The sequence below is a fragment of the Penaeus chinensis genome, chromosome 3 (assembly GCF_019202785.1).
Source record: "Penaeus chinensis breed Huanghai No. 1 chromosome 3, ASM1920278v2, whole genome shotgun sequence".
NCBI classification, from domain to species: Eukaryota; Metazoa; Arthropoda; class Malacostraca; order Decapoda; family Penaeidae; genus Penaeus; species Penaeus chinensis.
In genome coordinates, this window is record NC_061821.1 from 22,852,941 (window position 1) to 22,875,440 (window position 22,500).

General features: G+C 37.3%; 2 protein-coding genes across 4 annotated transcripts in view; one reads left to right on the forward strand and one right to left on the reverse strand.

Moving 5' to 3' along the window:
- The first annotated feature begins 619 nt into the window (after positions 1–619).
- On the forward strand, positions 620–5,394 carry LOC125040149 (protein disulfide-isomerase A6 homolog). The gene is made up of 2 exons (XM_047634667.1): positions 620–778; positions 3,586–5,394. The coding sequence occupies exons 1-2, from the start codon at positions 763–765 to the stop codon at positions 4,869–4,871; spliced, it is 1,302 nt and encodes a 433-aa protein (XP_047490623.1). The 5' UTR covers positions 620–762; the 3' UTR covers positions 4,872–5,394.
- A 10,328-nt stretch (positions 5,395–15,722) lies between these two features.
- Positions 15,723–22,500, reverse strand: part of LOC125039964 (cell surface glycoprotein 1-like) — a 70,043-nt gene continuing 63,265 nt past the window's right edge. For all 3 annotated transcript variants that reach the window (XM_047634372.1, XM_047634379.1, XM_047634384.1), the window contains one exon: positions 15,723–21,175. In XM_047634372.1, the coding sequence (XP_047490328.1) occupies positions 18,594–21,175 (2,582 nt within the window). In that variant the 3' untranslated portion in view covers positions 15,723–18,593. The remainder of the gene's footprint in view (positions 21,176–22,500) is intronic.

The window sequence follows — 22,500 nt, forward strand, 5'->3', positions numbered from 1 at the left end:
TATGTATGTATGTATTTATTTATATATGTATGTTTGGATGGATGGATGTCCATATGCATGTATATACAAAGTAGATTTATAGAAATGTGAAATATTTTTCAATAAACCTTTCCTTTTTGTAGTGGATTATTTTGTCAATGCATCAACAATCTGTTTTCTGTCAATCATTTCTAAAGTTGTCAGTCGGATATGAAATATCCGCATTCCGCACAAATTGGACATTTCTATAATAGCATGCATATTATAACATTTTAATGCAAAAACTAATTTTATCTATTCTATCAGTTGTGCCTCTTTTCGTCAATTTATTACTTTTTTGTCACACGCAATCACTTTCCATTCACGGAGGCGTATTTAAACTTGGCGCCCGGTGAATAGTAACACTTGGACCAATAGCCTTTCTCCACGACCCGCGTCTGAATTCGAAACCTTTTGAAAATCAACTTTACTCCCTATTTCATTCTACGACCAGGGCATCACCTCAACTTGCATCAACCACAATCGAATGAAGAATTAATAAGGCACTCATTGATAGTATAAAAGTGAAGGAAAGGCAAAGAAAACGAAAGTAATAGACTCATTAGAAAAATCGAACGATCTACGGGCAACGCATACGAACGCAATCCCGGTTTGTTTACGGCGAAGTGGCAGAAGGGGACGAGAGGCGAACGCAAAGGGACGTGTTTTCAAACTTCTCGACTTCTCCAACTCTGGCCTTCCAAAGCTCAATCTCCATTCCCTGGTGACCAAAAAGCAGGCAGGATGAGATTATTTGTCGGTGAGTATGCCTTTTTTGGCTTGTTATGTGTTATATATTAATTCGTGCTTGCAGGTTTGGTTCAATGCCCTTATTCAATCACTATGTTGAATGTTGCTTAGAAACGTCAATATTTACTTTCATGTGATACTTTTTTCATTGTTATTTCACTGGGCATCTCATATGCGTAAGAAATGTAGAGCCATAATTCTTATAAAATAAAAAAAAATAGAAATTTGTTTTTACCTGATAACAGGATACTTGGTTAAACCATTTTTTGAAGAGGATATGTAGGCTATATTTCAAAGGTTTTATACTGCAGAATAATTTGTGACATATAGGTTAACTGTTCTTTGTCTACTGTCCAAAGTGTAGTAGTTTTAGGCTTGGTAACTCCCTGTTGACAGTATTGGTAGTAGTTTGTGAGGTTATCAAGTGATGAGGCTACTTCTGCAACAGTTTCGTACAGCCATTTAGCCTAGGAATTATTTGTTTATTTACAATTATTCATTAATATGAATGAATATGTAGATTTCCATTGCAGATGATTGGCTTAGGAAACAAAGAACTGTATTGAATTTTGAAATGATTTCATCCCTCTGAGACTGTCCTTATTACTCTAGCCACCACACTTGGGGCATGTAAGGGAGTCCACAAACAGTCATATGGAATAAAGGCCTTCCTAATGTGAGGGTCATACCCCCTGACCACCACTAGATAGCCCTATTTCCTTACTAGGTGTTCTGGCCTTGGATATCTACCGGATGACTTGGTCACTGTGGAGCATTTATTGATACTCATATTCTGAATTTCTAATGTTAATCGTGTATCTGCCCTCCCCCCCCCCCCATCCTTTGTTTGTCATTATATTTTCCCTTAGTCGAGTCATTATGTAAATGCATATCAAAGTATTACTTATGTGTTACACAACTTGTGAAGGAAATACCATTGATGAAAATGTCTTAAATTTTGGGTACGGTTTTTCACATAACCATATGGTGGTATATGGTAAACTTCTAATGTTGAGAACAACAAACTTTGACCCTTTTATGAGTGGCATTTCCTTCACAAGTTGATAATAAGAAAGTTGCGGAACAGGAAATAGTACTTTGCGATACATTTACAGGCAATAGTTTACAGTATGGATGCACTTCAAAGTCCCCAACTCCACATCACAAAACTTATTTAAGTCTCGGTCATTGCCCAAGAGGAGGGTTGATGGAGGGCTCTACTCCTCAACACTCCCAAATAAACATAGGCTTCAGCTTGGTATGCATGGCAAAACTGAGCTGGGTTAATGTTACTGAGAGTGACGCACAGAGATAGAGCAAATGGACACTGCCATCTTGTAGAGCATAAAAAGTAGGGAAGGATTCAATACAGGTAAATCAGCAGCGGCCTCATATGTACCGGGAAATGACAAAAATAGGTTCTGCATAGCACTGCTCTGAGACTAAGTCCCCATCCATGTTTACCTTCGAGGACTAAAACAAATGACGCGTGTTGTGGACTTGGTCTCTGAGCGGTGACATGTAGAGGATACGTTTGTCATTTTTTGGTAAATATGAGGCTGTTGCAGATGTATCTGTGTTGCTTCTGACACTTTTTTTACACTCTATCAGAGTGTAAGTGTCCATTGCCCTCTATCTCTACAAGAATATTGTCCTCATTTTGCCCTAGCTTAGTACATCCCTATTGTAAAGATTAACCCATTTCACAGTGATTGTATGATCATAAAGAGAGGTAATATAAATACTGATACTGTCATAAATGAAGATGCCGCATGGAGACTGTCCATGGCGAACAGATGGGCCTGGGGACAAAAGCCCTGATTTTGTTTTATATGGCAATTTTCTTTTTCTCTCCCAGTAATGCTGACACTTCTTAAACAATAACTGATACTTTCATTTACTTCCTAAATTGGCCATTTGCTTTGGAAAACGGAAGATTTATATATTTAACTCTGTACCATATGGCTGTGTGAAACTGAAACTTCCATATAAGTTTGCACAAAAAATGATTACCAGATTCATTTGACTACCTCCAACTATGAGGAATTCTAAATCTTGTTTGTGAAGGTCAAGTTGTTGGATAAGAAATATACCATTATTTCTCTATCAGATAATTTTTTTCAGTTTGTAATGAAAATGACATGAATGATTAGGTCTTGTATTTCTTGTATGTGCAGTTTCCTGACATTTCGTGTTATTTTGGGAAGTTTCTACCAGCCACACCCATATTACCCCATACCCTCACTTCCCATGTTTTTCTCTTGCCTCTTTTCATTATTCATACAAAAGAGGTAATTATGAAAACTGTTTTACCTGTGTACTCTATTGGTGGTCTATGTAAGTGTGATATGGCATGAAATGCACATTATCTGATTTCTAAATTCAGATGCTTGAAATAACAAAGTAAAATTTCTTCTTCTGAATTGAAAAATAAAGACCTTACTGTAGATATTTGAAAACATTAATGTACAAAGCAAAAGTTTTGCCATATTATTAATATTATTTGAATAAAGTGTAATTTCTGAATGCCATATGTTGATGGTTTTGACATTACTGAAGAGATCAAGTTATACAAATATTCATCATATTTTAGTATGGAGTTTACAGCTCACTTGATAACCATGTTCACATAATAGAAAATTTAAGCTCAGCTCTCTCAAAGTTTTACACTTCCATTATTGATTTTTTTTTTCTTCTTTTGTTTTTGAAATGTACATATTTATATTCACATCTATGTTGCTAGAAGTATATATATTTTTTTCTTTGATTAAAATCTTGTATAACAGATTTTCTAAACTGGAAATTACTCTTTAACAGCAATCTGCATCCTCATGGCGAGTGGGAGTGCCACAGCGATGTACTCTCCCTCTAGTGGCGTTGTGGACCTTACTCCATCCAACTTCCAGAGAGAGGTTCTGAACAGTGATGCTGTGTGGATCATCGAGTTCTATGCCCCTTGGTGCGGTCACTGTCAGCGATTGGTACCCGAGTACACAAAAGCAGCTCAAGCCTTGAGTGGAGTTGTAAAAGTTGGTGCTATTAATGCTGATGAACACAGGAGTTTAGGAGGTCAGTATGGGGTTCAGGGATTCCCAACTATTAAGATCTTTGGCCTAGATAAGAAGAAACCAGAAGATTTCAATGGACAAAGAACAGCACAAGGCATTGTTGATGCTGCAATGAAGGCTGCAAGAGAGAAGGTAAATGCACAACTATCAGGAAAGAAGAGTGGTGGCAGCAGTGGCGGTGGTGGTAGCAGTGGAAGCCCAGATGACGTCATTGAGCTTACAGATTCAAACTTTGAAAAGCTGGTACTTAAATCGGATGATTTCTGGCTGGTAGAATTCTTTGCCCCTTGGTGTGGACATTGCAAGAACCTTGCACCTCACTGGCAGAAAGCTGCCACAGAGCTGAAGGGTAAGATTAAGATGGGAGCCTTAGATGCCACTGTTCACACTGTCATGGCCAGTCGTTATGGTGTACAGGGTTATCCCACTATCAAGTACTTCCACAAAGGAGATGTTGGAGATTATGATGGTGGGCGCACTGCTTCAGACATCGTTGCCTGGGCTGATGACAAAGCTGCTGCAAATTTGCCACCCCCAGAAATTGTACAGATCACAGACAATGCCATCCTGACATCAGCTTGTAAAGAGCATCCCATCTGTATCATTACAGTTCTTCCACACATTCTTGACTGCCAGAGCAAGTGCCGCAACAATTACATTGAGATTCTTGGCAGACTTGGTGACAAATACAAGCAGAAGATGTGGGGATGGGTCTGGAGTGAAGCAATGGCCCAGCCTGAGCTTGAACAAGCTCTGGATATTGGTGGATTTGGATACCCTGCTCTTGCTGCTCTCAATGCAAAGAAAATGCAGTTTGCCCTCCTGAAGGGGTCTTTTAGTGAGAGTGGCATTAATGAGTTCTTGCGAGACATTTCATATGGAAGAGGACGCACATCACCAGTGCGAGGAGCTGAATTACCAGCCATACAGGAAGTAGAGGCTTGGGATGGCCAGGATGGTGTTTTGCCAGAGGAAGAAGACATTGATTTATCTGATGTTGATTTAGATGATCTAGATGGTCATGTGGAGCTGTAAGACTATCATTATTTTACTTTGCTGTGAAAAGTAAAGACTTAACATTAAAAGTGTGGTAAAAGGAAGCAAAGGAAAAGTTGTAATTTCTCCTAATTTCTCATGTTGAGAATGGAATGCTGTGACACATGAGCTATTATTCAGATTGGACAAAGTCAGGCCTTTTAAAAGTGCTTCTTAGGCTCTGCTAACATTTGCCCCATAGAGAGTGGAATAAGCCTTACAAGTTCAAATGTAGGCTTGAACATCCCAATTTTACGAAACTTATATTTCACATTGATATTATCATAATTTTTATTGTACTGTGTACACCATCTTCATTGTATCATTGGGAAGTTCAAGCTGCTGAGTTTAGTATTTTTTATCATGTAATTTGAAATAGGAAATTACAATTTGTTCAGGTTTCTTTTTGCTGTATAAAAGCTTCCGGGGTTGGGCATGTTACTAGTCTTAAAATCTGAAAAGTAAATTTTCAACTGTCTGCTGAAATGTTAAAAGAAACTTGAAAATAACACATTTTGTAGAATACAGTCTTTTATTCATTCCTTTTATATAGTTACTCATTTCTATTATACAAAAATAGGTAGAGAGGACTACCTTTGTATTTAAAAGAATATGCATTTAGAACCAAACTTTGGACTTTACAATTTGTATTTTAGAATGGATGAAATCATAAAGCTAAAGTATCTTAATCCAGACATTGGCTTAAAATATTCTCACAAATTTTTATTAGTTTCTAGTGTTACTTGAACTTCCCTCCCCAGAATGAGCTGATAACCAAAGTTCTATTTTCAATAAAAGAAATTAACCCAATGCTGACGGGTGAAAAAATCCCTGAGAATATTAAACTCTGGAGATTTGTGGCAATGGGCAGACAATGGGCACGGGAGTCCGCTACATCAAGCTGAATGTCCCACTCCAAGTGCTCTGGCACTTCACTGTGCGTACAGCCATACCCCGCAGCCCTGAGTGGTTTATGATGCCCATAGGCTTATCATGTCAGCGTTGGGTTAAGTACTATTTTTATACTTTTAAAGTTCTGAATTCCCTTTTAAATTTTGTTACTGTAATTCCTATTTATTTCATCAAAAATTCACATTTCCTAATTGTATTGGTGGTAAGTATGAGAGTTGTCATTACTGAAATTTACTATAAAGTTAACAAAAATATAAAAACTAACTACTTAACCCTTTGTAGTTATCATTTTTAGTCATTACATTTGACAGTTTTGGTCTGAAGTCCAATTGTCAGTTCACGTAATTATATACCTACCATTGTAATTGGGTACTCCTTTATTCCTATTGTTTGGACAAAACTGATGGTTAACCAATAGAATGCCTGTACCTTTGGTCGAACAAAATTGCCAGATAATGCTGCTTGCTGCTTGTAGTTTGACCGTTTTCTGCCAGGTATGGTTAAATTACCCAGCCAGAAACAGATTATGCCCAGTAAATGGACAGTCTAATGGTTCTTGCTCGGTCATGTGGACAGGGCCTTTTATTATGAATATTTTAATAAGTACTAGAATCATTCAAATATACATCTATAACATTATTTTTTCTGATCTATATAATCAGTAGATTGTGCTTGGTATTATTTATTACTCAAAATCTAATGTGGTATAATAATTAAACAACCACTTTGTAAGAGGGATTTTGTTAAGCTATTTGTTTACCTGTCACTTCATGTCATCCCCCCCTATGCCTTTTGTTGCTGGGGGGGGGGGGGGTGTTAGGAGATGGAGACTGGGACCCAATGCTGGGGATCACCTGTGCCTTGGGCCTCAACCCTTGACTCGACTAATTTTGCAGTCTTTTTCCCCTTCCCCTTTTCATCTCCTCTTCTCTAAACCCTTTAACTATCCACTTTCTAAGTGGATAGTTAAGCCAGTGTTGAAAGGATAAAAAGCTGATTTTGTGCTAGTCATGAATAGCCCGGGGGAGCCATCTGGATGGTATTCTCCAGTTTAGTTGTTTATCCCTTGCCCCTCAAGGGGACCCTGAGGGGTGTACTATTTCTCTTCCCAACATACTCTAGGCTTGCAATGGCCAGTAGTGAAGACATTGTACCATTAATAGGGGTATTTAGGCTTACCCCTATACAAATAGCCCCGCTAAATTTAATTCCGGTTCCCTGATACCTGGATCTTTGACCACAACTACACTGAACACTGCTTCTACTACTACTACCACCCCTTCCTCAATACCTACTATCACATCAACCCAGTTAAAATTATCCATCCAGGTAAATACTTGATCTCCAGGAAATCATCCACTACTTCTCTTCCACCCACAAAACTTTTAGTCATCAACTACCCCATCCTCCCTTATTACTACTACACAACCCTATTGTCCATTACTCTGCAGCACTTCCTGTCTCAACACTACTCCCTCTTCCATGCATCCCTGTCCTTCTACTACCTCCTCTACAAATATCTTGAATACTCTTGTTTAGCCCAACCAAATGGGCTCAATTTTTTTTGTAATCAACCCCCCCCCCCCCCCCACACACACACACAGCCCCTTACTCTGACAATACTCTCCTCTTCCAGCAATGCCTTCAAAAACAAATAGGCAAAGTTTCCTTCCTCAGCCATGACAGTCATTCCCGTCTTTTCACTATTACATCCAAATCCCAAGCTATAGCATTATCAACCCTGACTGACTTCACTGGCAAAGCCATTTCTACCCAATCTCATCCCTCCCTCAATACTTGCACTTGTGGAGAAGACTTACTCACCTGCCACATGGACAGTGATGCAATATTAATAGTGCTAAACCATGCCCCCTAAAGGCCATCATAGGTTCCCAATCAATATTGCCTAAAATACTTTGTCAACATGACCTCTCCTTTCTTGTTTGCATTGGCAGAGCTTCCCTCCTTGTCTGACCATATCAACCTCGCCCTCGTCACTGTCATTGTTGGCGTCTAGGCCATCCTGCCAAACACTGCTATTCCACATCCTGACGCCCTCTGTGCCCAACCTGGTCATAATTGATCAAACTGCTTGGCACAGTCATGCATGGATGCCAATAGCAGCAGCTCCGGTGATGTATTTTATAGTGGCTGCTCTACCTATTAGTCTGAATCTGAAGTGCCAAGTCTCAGATTCAAACTTGGCTTGACATTCCATGAAGTCAGACAAGAACCACTTCAATGAGGTTTCTCTCTCACTCCCTACTTCAATAATTGCTCTACCCTCCCCTTTCCACCCAAGATGTTTCTAACTCTCCCCCAGCATCTCTTCCTCATCCCACTTCTACCCCCTCCCTCCCCCAGTCAAATTTGTTTTGCCATTCTAAATCCAGACACCCCAATTTCCACCACTACTACAGACACTCCAGTCATTACTTGCCTGGTACCTACCCCTCTTCCTTCTTGCCCCCCCCCCCCCCAATCCCTTGCCCGTTGTTGTCATGGGGGGGCTTAGGAGGCGGAGACTGGGACCCAATGCTGGGGAACTCCCCAACCTTGGGACTCAGCCCTCGACTCAACAAATTTTGCATGGTCTTTTTTTCCCCCCTCCTACTTTTTCCTTTCTGTCCCTTCACCAACCCTTCTACTATCCACTTCCTAAGGTGTGAGAGCCGTGCTGAAAGGATGAAAGGCTGACTTTGTGCCAGTCCTGAACGGCCTGAGGGAGCCATGGGCACGGTATTCCCCTGCTTTAGTGTCTAGCCCTTACCCCTCAAGCGACCCTAAGGGGTGGACCGTTTCTCCCCCCAACATACTCCAGGCTTATCATGGCCAACAATGAATAACCATTAACCATTAACCATTAACCATACCATTATTAGAGGCAATGAGGCTTGCCTCTTCATCAAATAGCTCCACCAATTCAAACTCTCCCGATTCCCTGACCCCAGGCTCTCCTTTGACCACGGCTCTGAACACTACAACTAATACCCCCTCCTCAATGCCGACTAGTACAGTATCCACCCTAATCAACACCCCAGGAGACATTTCTACTCCCAACATGCTCAACTTCAACAACTATACCCCTACAACCTTCTTCATCAACTACCCCATCCTCCCTTATTACTACCTTACAACCTTATTGTCCACCTCCCCATAACACTACCTTCCTCAACACTACTCCCTCTTCCACATGCCCCCGTCCTTCTACTACCCCCATCTCTACAAAATTCTTAAATAATCTATTTAGCCCAGCCAAATGGGACCGATTTTCGTGATCCCTCCCACAACTTCTCACACTATCAGCTTTGACAACCTGTTTTCATTCCTCAAATGCATATACATCCTTCACTTGATCTAACCCCTATACATTACCTTACCCAACATTAACCCATTTACTCGTCAATTCCTTTACCCAACTTTGACAACTAATCACTAACTCAACCACCCTTCACTACCATTTACTATAGTGCTACATGACCTTAGATGTCTAGCACATTTATTTTTGCTTTTAACCATTAACCAACTCCCCCCTCTTCTCCCCCTTCATAAGAAAACTTTTGTTTCTCAGACCTCCCCAAACAACTCCACTGCAGAAACTCTCAAAGACATTCAAAACTATCTAATCGTGACCCAAGATAACATACCTACACCACATCCATCATCCAATCTTCCTACTCCCATTCCTTCTACACTCAAAGTAACTGCTGCCATCCATCATCGTCCTACTCATGTTCTCCCTACACCCCTTCCTCCCACTCTCTCCCAACGCATCCCATTCTCCCTCTGCTTCATCTGCATCATTCCCCCCCTCCTTCTCCATTCTCCCAGAAATTGTGATCTAATTGCCCTTAAACCCCTCCTTTACTAATCTATACTTCACCCTACAGATATCCTTGCAAAATCTCACACATCTTCCTTTGACAACTTTGATCTAATAATTCCTACCTTCCTGATCTATACAACTTCTGATGTATAGCACATTTAATCAACAACTAACCCCCTCTTTACTTTACTTTACTTTACTTTACTTTACTTTACTTTACTTTACTTTACTTTACTTTACTTTACTTTACTTTACTTTACTTTACTTTACTTTACTTTACTTTACTTTACTTTACTTTACTTTACTTTACTTTTTTTTTTTTTTTTTTTTTTTTTTTTTTTTTTTTTTTTTTTTTTTTTTTTTTATATATATATATATATATATATATATATATATATATATATATATATATATATATATATATATACACATACTATTTACACCTTTCTATAGTGCTATATGACCTTTGATATCTGACACGTATATTTTGCCTTGTAACCATTAACCATTCTTGGTCATGCCTGTCAATCATACTTTCTCACCTGGACCTACCCCTCTCCACATACTTGAGAAGTGGTTGCTGGGCCTTTGTCTGTCATTGTACACACACTGTGAGCATAGATATTGTTGTCAATACAGTATAAAGTTGAAGCCTAGTGGGAACAAGAGGAAGTGTCTGACATGACTGTTCATGATGTTCAGTAAGAAAGATACTAAATCTAAAACTGATCTTAAATTCCCGTCACACAAGCAGGCATGAACAGTGGGCAACTGTAAAGATGATGCCAGTTGAGAAAACAGGAAACTGCTTGTTTACTGAGCAGTTTGTCTGCTCATGACATCATCTCTACTCATGGACAGGCCTTTAGGGGGAAGTCAAGCAGTGGTCATTATATGATGACTGCACCAGCAAGGTGTATTTCTCTGGATGATTTCAGGCGCTGAGCATCAGTAGTTTATCCTGGGGACTACTATCCTTAAATTCAATCTTGCATCTTTGTTGCATTCTTTATTTCTCCATGTGTTAATTTTTCTTGCTTCTAGTATATACTTGTGCAGTTTGTGAAGGGTAATTTGAGTGTGTATATATTTTCATTATCATTTCTACCCTTTACTAACTTAAAGGATGATTTTTACACCATGTACTCTACATATTTAATCTATTAATACTAATACTTGATCATATGATCAGGAGAAGCTTAGTATTTTTTTCATTATCAATATACTTTAAATTTCCTTTATTTGCATTATTAATTTAAGATTTGACCAAGAACAGGCAGTGGTGGAATCTCATTAGTTTGAGCCAGAAAATTCAAGTAATCCAATGTTGGACATGAAAGCCCATGAAGTCTGCAATTCATGTCAGACTGAGAGAGAGAATGAATGAATAAAAGAAAGAGAGAGAAAGAATGGGATAAAGAGAGGGAGAGTTAATGATTGAATGGAAGAGTAAGAGAAAAAAAATAGAGAATGAATGAATGCATTGGAGAGTAGATGAAGGAATTAATGAGAGAGAAAGCAAGCCAGAGGAGAGGAGGAAAGTTTGAAAATGGATAAATGAGAAAAAGGGAAAGAATGAAAGAGAAAATGAACAAATAAAGAAACAAAGAAAATACAGCTCACTTTTATTTATACACTCAGTGTAAAAGAAGTATTATAGTTCTGTAGTAGGATAGTTGAAGTGATAGGGAAGTGAAAGTGACCTGTACTTACAGCTGCAAGTGCCATAGGCCATAGCAGCTGCACTGGCAAAGGGGTGCATTGCAGCTGCTGCATATGGTTCTGTACTACCTTCCTCTTCCCATTTTGCCCCCCCCCCCCCCAATCCCTTGCCCGTTGTTGTCGTGGGGGGGCTTAGGAGGCGGAGACTGGGACCCAATGCTGGGGAACTCCCCAACCTTGGGACTCAGCCCTCAACTCAACAAATTTTGCATGGTCTTTTTTTTCCCCTTCTACTTTTTCCTTTCTGTCCCTTCACCAACCCCTTCTACTATCCACTTCCTAAGGTGTGAGAGCCGTGCTGAAAGGATGAAAGGCTGACTTTGTGCCAGTCCTGAACGGCCTGAGGGAGCCATGGGCACGGTATTCCCCTGCTTTAGTTTTCTAGCCCTTACCCATCAAGCGACCCTGAGGGGTGGACCGTTTCTCTCCCCAACATACTCCAGGCTTATCATGGCCAACAATGAATAACCATTAACCATTAACCATACCATTATTAGAGGCAATGAGGCTTGCCTCTTCATCAAATAGCTCCAACAATTCAAACTCGCCCGATTCCCTGACCCCAGGCTCTCCTTTGACCACGGCTCTGAACACTACAACTAATACCCTCTCCTCAATGCCGACTAGTACAGTATCCACCCTAATCAACACCCCAGGAGACATTTCTACTCCCAACATGCTCAACTTCAACAACTATACCCCTACAACCTTCTTCATCAACTACCCCATCCTCCCTTATTACTACCTTACAACCTTATTGTCCACCTCCCCATAACACTACCTTCCTCAACACTACTCCCTCTTCCACATGCCCCCGTCCTTCTACTACCCCTATCTCTACAAAATTCTTAAATAATCTATTTAGCCCAGCCAAATGGGACCGATTTTCGTGATCCCTCCCACAACTTCTCACACTTTCTGCTTTGACAACCTGTTTTCATTCCTCAAATGCATATACATCCTTCACTTGATCTAACCTCTATACATTACCTTACCCAACCTTAACCCATTTACTCGTCAATCCTTTGCCCAACTTTCACTAACTCAACCACCCTTCACTACCATTTACTATAGTGCTACATGACCTTAGATGTCTAGCACATTTATTTTGCTTTTAACCATTAACCATTAACAATTAACCATTCCCATTTTGCCTGCACTTCCTGCATGAATAGTACATAAAAGACTGGAAGGCCAGTATCCGGTGTGCTTAGGCCTGTAGTGACTGTGGATGAATACCTTTGAAGACTTGCATTTCCACTGGTGTTCAGTGAGTAGTGTTATCTACAATTTGCTTGTGATTTTAAACTAAGCCTAATTAGTCAATTATAGGGTAATAAAAGAAATTGTAATAATTGCCATCAGTTGTCATTGAATAGAAATATTACCTTTAGAATGACCAAAATGGGACCAGTAAATGTAGCAGTTATACTTGTCTGTAATGATTAAGGGTTATGTGATAGTGGGTTTTTAGGAATGGATGTCATCAACAGATTAATTCAACTTGTTTAGATTTCCATGACAGTAAGTTTTGGCAAAAAAAATAGCTCTGGTTATCACCTTCAAAAGTTCCATATTTTCCCCAATCTAAAGTAGAAATATATATTTTTTTTTCTTGCTGGATCTACATTCTTTTCCATACAGAACTTTTTTGTAGTTACTAGTATGATCATCTTTTCCAAAGACTAGAATATATCCATGTAGCTGTAATATATTGGACCATTTTCAACAATTGTGTTTTTATTATATAAAGGCTGGTGTTGCAGTTTGATACTGGCCTCTCTCTCACCAACACAAGGGTAGGTAGGATATATGTATTTCATTGTGTTGCATGGGATCTCATTTGATATTCCATTTTTATGACCTTTTAGATGTAGATAATTATAGATTCCCATATAGACTTGGCCAGTTTGACTGAATCTGTTTGAACTACATATGAACTGTTACTTCCAATGGTACTGGGCCAGTGCTGAAAAGTTTATCTATTATCCAAACATGTAATTCCTCTTTATAATTTCACTTCTTCACCAACTTAATATACCATTGTTAATTTAGGCAATTTTTCAGTGTTCTGAAATATAGTGTATGTTGTAATTCATTTTGAAGTTATACTTGATTTTATTTATAGTCTGTTAATTATTTATATGCTTATTTGTCAAGTAAGTGATTTGATTTGAAAGACTGATAAACCCATTTATTGCTGCTGTGTATAAGTTGGTTTCTTCATTATAATCATGATGAAAAATAATCTTTTCAGGAAAACAGTTTATCAACTTGATTCATCTTTTACCCTAATGGTAAGGAAATGTTGACCTTTGTGTTCAGTTATTCAGGAGTGCAGTGCAGTTTTTAAAATTTTATAACTGAATGATATTTAAGTTATTCAGATGTACTTGTATCAAAGGAATCTATGAAGCTGGCAACAGAAGTTCCATGGAAGATGAAACTAAGTATAACACTTATATTGATTTACAAGTACAAAATATTTTACATTATCTTATTTTGCTATTACTAATGTCTGTAACATTGTAATGATTATAATGTCTATAATAAATATAACATCGTCGCTATTCATAGCAAAAAATAAGTTTTTCCAACCAAGTCAAGGAAAGGTGAAATTACCTAAGGCCACAAGGTCTATTAATTGACTCCTTTGTGGCTAAGCACTAGCAGAGCCATCTATGTGCAGAGACATTTCACAAAAAAAGAACACAGCATTTTTCCCGGTGGCATGTGGTTAAAAAGAAAGAGAAAACAGGTCAAAAAATTAATAGATGGGTACTGGAGGTGTAGTTGAATATATATTAAAATATTTTAACAACGATTAATGATTTCTCCATTTTTCATTTTCTCAATCACCATGGAATTAAGCAGAAAAAAGTACATTTAAATTTTTCATATATGACAAAAATCTTGTTAGTGATATAGATTATTTTGGCTTTTGGCTGTGGCGTAAACATTATTTTAGGTAATGATGCTAAAAAAGGGCTTTAAGCCTAATTTTTAAAAGGTTAGCTATTTCTCTCAATAAATGCTGACAAATTTCATCCTGGTGTGAATGGGTTATGAAATTACGGTGATAAATAAAACAAATGAATTCAATATACATTTTTTATTTGAATATACAGTAAGCATTTTTAATGTTTGTATCTGGTTAATGTTAACTAATATATTGTTTATTACCATCTGTCTGGAAGCAACTTCAATTTCATATGGACAATCTACAAGTAATAAGAATGAACATAACAATCATATAAAAGATCATGTAGAATACAAAGAAAAGGGATAAAAATGAGGGAGAGAGACAGAGAGATAGAGAACAACAAATACATACAGAGGGAAAATATAGGTCAAGTTGTGGCTACAAACGTCTTTTTGCCACTACTCTTACTAATAATAACTAGGTAAGCAGTCCATTTAAAAGATTTTGTGAATTAACGAAAGCAAACAATGCACAAATAACATAAAACTTAATCCTAATTCAGCCTATTTTCCCCATCTGCCACTATCGGATGATTACAGAGGGCAAAATAAATATCCGACAGTGTGTGCAGAAAGGTTTCAGCATTGTCTAGCCATACTCGTCCAATTTAAAAAGAGATAAACTTGCCTTAAGGACACCTTAAATACCATAAAATCACGAATAATAATAGTAATAATAATTGACTTTCAGATTGGAAATTTGTTTTTGCTACAACAAATGTTAAAGTCTGTACCTTGAAAGGTAAATACTGTACAATATGGAAAATAAAATAAATAAATAAATAAAATAAAGTAAATCATAATAATAAAACATATTATTTGGTTATCTAGAGTGACCTCATCAGCACTGACTCTGTTAATGGACACGTACGACCACTTCACCGGGGTTGGTTCACCTTAGCCCGGCCTTAAAGAAAACTGGGCAGCCTTAATTTACTTCTCAACTACACAAACACACAATATACTCTTACTTCATTCACCTACAAAAATAAAAATAAAAATAAAAAATAAAATCCAATAGCAATATGTAAGTGATTCATTCTTATTATACTAAGAACAAGTAAACAAAAATTGCTTTTAAAAATAATTCCTTAAAAATAACACTAGATATATGTTACCATATTTCCATGGGTAACCCCATTGCCCCCCCTTAAATGAAAAAGTATATTATATATATATATATATATATATATATATATATATATATATATATATATATATATATATATATATAATATATATATATGACAGCTATAAAATAGTAATAATATGGAAAATTGAAAAAGAAAAGAAATAAAAATATAAATAACAATAACAATAAAGTAAGAATCACTTATGGTACACACTATTCTTAAAACTAGCCAAGAAACCTAAAATAATGTAAAAAGTCCAATATGAAATATGAATGCTTCCTTTTTTTTTTTTTCCTTTTCAACTCTTAAGTTAAACCAGTATTTGTAATCATCAATGCTCAGAGGTTTCAAAGATTCTTACATTGCCATATAATAAAACTATTTTGGATAACAATTACTAAAAAAGAACAGACTCTACAACTTACAAAATATCTACAAAATCTAACAGGCATGTGCAAGATCCTTCCTCTTGCATCAACAGTGAACAGACACTTTACTGCAAACATTAACATGGTTCATATTAATATCTCTTCTCTATATTTTACTACATTTGCATTTATACTCTACCAGAATGTGACAGTGTAACAATACTAACTTTTCCACATCAATTTTTACTTGCCTTATAATCACTAACCAACTAATTGCCCTTACATAAAATACTGTTCACATACACAGATTATACATTACAAAATATGTTGGCGTAGAAATTGTTCCTGGATAAAAAATGACATTTCCTGCAGATATTTATACATTTTTTTCTTCTAATATTTCTTTTTTTATGTTGCTTTTCCTTATGCTATCACTTTAGCAAAACACTGTAATGCACAAAAGCATGAAGCAATATCTATCTAAAATAAAATGATTTTATCCAAGAAAAACCTTACAATACCACCTGCCCAACTTAAGTGGATGTATTCTTGCTACACAGCAGTTACTACATCTATATTCATATAACAGTACAAAACAAGACAGTTATAGCATGTTACATGTAGTATGTATAAAACGATAAAACTCTGGAGTGTGATGGCAAAGGAAGGTACAGAAACATTACCACTGTTAACTGTAGTCAAATGCATAAATGAGGTGGTGTCTCGGCACTTTGAAAAAGACAGGAAAGTAGGCACGAGTGTGTATATTGCACAATTAACTAGGTTATAAATATATGGACAATAAGAAAAAGAAATTAAGGATTTAGTGTAAAAGAATATATCATGCCTAAACACATTCTTCAAAAACTTATAGGCACCACTAACCATTGGAATGCTTGCTTAGCACAGGACCTGCTATTACTACTACTACAAAAAAAAAAAAAAAAAAAAAAAAATAGCAGCAGCTTTGGTTCTTATCTGCATAATTTCTGTACATATTTTATGAAATACTTTGCTTTTTTATTCATCTAAAACATTTAAAGAATATATTCATTTTATTCTAGAAAATAATTACTAATCCTGCATGATCATAATTTACAATACAGTGGTTGTAAAAAATAAATAAATAAATAAATAACAATAAAGTTCATCAATAACTGTACCTCCTACATACCGATGCTTGAATAAGTTAGTCCTGTATCTTTACAGCATATCTAAATGTTATTCTTGTAATATCAATGAAATTGCCATCAGGCTGAACTGGCTCATGCTTCACTAAATTGACATTATTTTTTATCTACACTTCTCATACAAACTAAAGACAGGTATACATAAAAGAAGGTGTAAGTAAGATTCCACAATGCACATTCTGTACATTTAGACATTACAGTACATATATGTACAAAAAAAAAAAACACCTATGACAATATAATATTAAAACAAAGTACATAGTAGCATCATCGTGAAATTCTTAATCAGACCTCCTCCTACATTTGTCATTAAGGTACAAAATATCCTCTTTACTTAACATTAAAACTTGCATTACATTGAACTTGAGTATCATTTTAATGGCTATTTGCATCTATACTCTTTAATATCAATAAGGAAAGATAACTTGTCAAAACTGGAACACTAAATTGATCAGACTACTTTATAAAAATCAAATGACCCAAAAATGAAGAATGTGCTACAAATATGGCAATGGCAGTAAGTTCAAGGCCAGTTATATTGGTACCTGATGAGTCTTCAGACATATCCAGTTGCGATATACTCCCTTACAATCAATGGAAATATATATGTATATGGAGAATACACAGACTATTATGCCACGCAATTTCCATGAACCAAAAAGCTTTATCCCCCACTCACATACAAGCATGAATACATACAACCATACATGATAAGTAAATTTTTCCAAGTTCACTGCATCAAAGTCACTCTTACTTTTTTGTTCAGAGTATACAACAAAGCTTTTCCCCTAAAACCAAATCCACTTTCTGCAATTTCTGAAGCAACATTAAACATTCATATATATATATATATAAATATACAACTATATAAACATTTGGCAGAATGTTGTCCCATTCCATTGCTTTTCAAAATGTGTCTACTGACAAAGTGTACAGTACAGTGTTTGAACACATGCAAGAACACAGATTCCAAAACAACTTGTGACGTAACATCCAACACTACAACGTGATGGTTTTTAAGGGATGCCAATCCCCGACAGCTAGTTGAAAAAAAGACTGCAAACAACCCATTAACAACAGCAGATTTACCAAGCCAATAGGTAATTCCATGTTTATTCCTTGTGGGAAGCAGATCTACAGTTTATAATTTGGCACACTTTCAAATCCGAATTTCAACTGATGTTCTATAAATTGCAAATGATACCCTCAAAAAATACAGTTTTGCTTGACTGACATATTTACTTACTTACATATCTTCTATACAAGTAAGATATTTTTGTGACATTTTACATAGTAACGTAATTTTGACAGGTGACTAAAACATTAAACCATTACTCTTAGTAGTACTCTTCTTTATCACTGATTTAATTGTCATTTTTTATTAATTAAATACCTATAAAAAAAACACTTGCACAAGAAGAACTTTAAACCCTAAAAGTCCTAGGAACTTATGTGAACTATTATTATCCCAAATCAAAACAGTAAAAAAGCAAAATAGGGATTCCACACCTGAACACAGCCTTAATTATGGATCTATCACATTATAAAGACAACAAATACATGTCTTGGTTACTTATAAAACTTCATTCTCATGATTCCTGGTGGCTTACTAATCTAGGAATTTTAGACTTTTTAGGGGTTGACGTTGTCACTTCATCATCTGACAAGTCTGAACTGCAAGGTGATGATGATGGGGTTGACATGAAATCATTATCAGTTGAATCAGGAACACTTTGAAGAGTGCCATTTTTCTTTTCTTCTGTTCTCAGTCTCTCTGGAGTATTTCTATTCTTGGTTTCTTGACCTGAGCTTTCCTCGGCTACTGATGAAGAAGCTGGCAGGTCAGAAGAAGAAGCTGTCACATTCTCAGAAGAAGGTTCATCCTGTGATGCTGTTGGTATTTTGACAACTTCCTCCCTCAGTTCAGGCTCTGCCTCTGCTCCATCAGATTCATCTTCTGAATCATCTGAACTGGACAAACTTGCATGAGACGGAGCATTGGTCGAGTCTGCTAACTGAGTGCATGCTGAGTCTGAGGTGGTTACTGGGACACTGTCTCTTTGATGTGTAGTATTTGGAGTAAGTATTTCATTTGTAGAGGAATCTGGTTCACTCTGGCATGGCTTTGGGTTACCAGGCTTTTGATCTGAGGATGCATTTGTTTTTTCCTCAGGATCCACAGTTGTGGAGAGTACAACTGAATCAGTTTCAGTCTCACTCACTTCTGTGTCAGAGCTCTGCAATTCCTCTGCTTCTACATCAGAAATAACAGAATATTTGGTCACCTCAGGCTCCATAGAACAGCTTACTTCATCTGCAAGAATATCTGAGGTAGTTGGGGCTGTTGGTCCTGAAGAGAATGAATATTCAGTTACTTCAGGTTCACTGCTATCAGTCTCAGACTCAGTACACGTACTCCCCTCTTCTTTAATAACAGCTAGGGAATTGTCATCTGCATTCATAGGGTCTAAACCATACTCGTCATTCAAATCTGGTATATAAGCTTCTAGAGGGGCATCTGGTGCATCACTCACAGGTTTGTTTGTAGGGATAACTGTAGGCATTACCAAAGGAAGACCTGGATCTGTCTGAAGTGGAGCTTTTGTCATATTAGGGGATTCTACTGCATCTGGTTTAGTCTTTCTTTCTGAACCTTCATCTTCCCCCTTTGCTGCTGCAGGACCTTCCACTTGTGCCTTTTCACTCCCATTCTTTGCTGTTGTTTCCTTTTCAGGAGTTGAATCAGGGTAAGGTGGAAGTGCCTCCTCTGATGACCCACTACACTCAGAAGTAGGTCTTGCATCTTGTGTTGGCTGACAGGTTTCTAAGTAAACAACTGGTGGATATTCAACAGAATCATCAGATGACTCTAATGGCTCTTCAGGCAGAGATGTTACAGCTACAGGGATCTCTTTTGACTTCAGTTCTTGTGGTGATTCTACTGGCTCATCATTTTTTGAAGTGGCAGCAGGAGGTACTTCTTGGATTGGTTTCTCCTCTCTGACTGGCTTTTGGGGTGGTGATGCCTTTAAATCTCTAGATATATCTTTCACCTCAAACACTGGCTCAACGGGATCATCTAATTCCTCGATATCTACTGTTATTGGGACATCTACTTTATGGACAGGCTGCAAATTTTCAACATCTTCTTTCATCAATGGAGTAGCTGGTTGTTCTACTACTTCTGGAGGTACAGAATCTGGGGCTCTTTTCACAGGAACTTCATGTTCTTTCCAACCATAGCCAACATCAGGCTTTGGTACAACAACAATCTCAGGTCCCTCAGCTTGAGGAGAAGCCTCTGCTTCCTTCACAGGAGAGGGAGTTTCAGGAGTGGGAGTTTCAGGAGCTTCAGGAGCAGAAGGCTGTAAAGGAGGGTTTTGAATTGGCAATGCTTCAGCATCAGGCTCAGGTGTAGTTTTTACCTGTTCAGTCAGAGCTGTTAGCTGAGGACATTGTTCTGGATCGAGACTGTCATCGTGTGGTGAACACTTCTGAAGCAGCAGGCCATCTTCCTCATCACTATCAGTTACAGGCTTCTTAACAGCAAGTGGAACTGGGACATAGATAGGTGCAGGTGGAGATCCACTAGCTGGAGGCTGTGACTCTGGTTTCTTGGCTTCAGGCTGCAATTTCTTAGGAGTTGTCTTGTTCTCTGGCTCTTCAGGTTGTGTGGGCTTAGCTGGTGGTTCTGTCTTTGCAGGTATGACCAGCCCCAGAGGAGCTACTAATCCTATAGGAGCTACATGATTGACTACTGGGACTGTCTCCTTTTCATGAGAGATGTTTGCTGGTGCAACTACTTCCTCCACAGGCACAAGGACTTCATCTTTCTCCTTAGGGTATCCATTGGGAGTTTTAGTGTCTTTAGGGCTATCAGAGGCAGGTGGGTCTGCAGGGTCCTTCTTACTGTTGGGTTCCTCTATTATTTTCTTGACCTTTTCAGGATCCTCTTCATCAGTAGGGGCTGAAGCCTCAAGTGGGACATCTTCATGGTTCCCATTTACATCAGGATCTGGTGATATCAAGGGGCCGTGTTCCGAGTCTGGGGGCTGTCGGGGACGGAGTGGTCGAGCTCTAAGGCATATATAGGCATAATACAATCCAACACCTATACCTATGATGGCTAGTAGTAGCACTACCAGCCCAGTTGCAGTTAGTCCACTACCACCTGAAAAAATACAATATTCGTTAATTAAAGTTGGCTTATTCTTGAATAATAAATACTGTTACTAAATCAAAATTTATGCCTCAACAAACCAAAATATATATCGCCATGTAAAGCAGGGAAAATAATTTTCTTATCAAGAAACCTAATGCACCTTATAAATTTTCAATATCTATGGCACATCTGATTACTGTGATACTTTTAAAATTTATATAGTCTTTCTAAAGGTAATGAAACATGCACCATATAATAGTAAGAGTTAAAAGAACTGAAATATTGCACTTATTTGTAGAATGATATGAAAAAGGTAAATGTCCCCTTTAGCAGTAATTTGTGGAATGCCCACTGTATTTTGTGAATTATACTTACACAAAGATGGCTCCACGCATATGCCTACTTAACAATATTAATAGCAATATTTTTTTTTTCTTTTTAAATCTTTCCAAAATCAAGGAAAAGGGAATATAGATAATATAGGTAGAGTTAGAAATTGACTTTGAAATTGAAATTGCAGAGACATCCATGTGCAAACCCTATCAATAAACTAAAATCAAAGGGGACATGGCATGTATGTCCATGTTATCCCTGGCAGCAATGGATGATAAATAAAAGCAACATTTCTGAAACTCTAATTACAGCACAAAAGATAACCTTAATACACAGATACCTTTATGAGTCTTTACAAAACAATAAAATATATAAATGATATAAATCAATAAATTGCAAAATACACACAAAATACTCAAAAAACAAAGTAGGTGATCTACTGATTAATTTTTTTTGTAGTGACTGGAAAATGTTCAGCTTCATGCAATAATAAGAGAAGCAGGCAATTTGAAGCAATTATCGATCAAAGTAAATATCTCAAACTCTTTAACATAATCAAAAACAAAGTTGCAGGAAGAGGCAAAAATAAATGCCATAAAATGCAAAACACATAACTAAAAACAAAAACAAAATAAAGCTGCTGTTACATAATCAAAGCATTAAACAAGCCATCAAAAATAAAAACATCAAAACAATATACAAATATCTAACCTAAGCAAATAATACACAGACAAATAAAAGCACACAAAGCCGAATTAACTAAAACTCATCACAGCACTTCCAAAAAGTAAAATGCAGTCAGCCTTGCTTCTCATCCCACCATTTCACAGGAAGTGCCAGAGCGTGATTGAGACAGAGACGTCTTGATTAGTCGCAGTTCTTGAGATAGATGTAAACTGCCAACCAGATGACGAAACCCGTGCCAAAGAGGCCCAACAAACAGAACAGCATCACCATCCATGGGTTTATATCCTCCTCTGTAAGAGAAGCCATCATGGGGG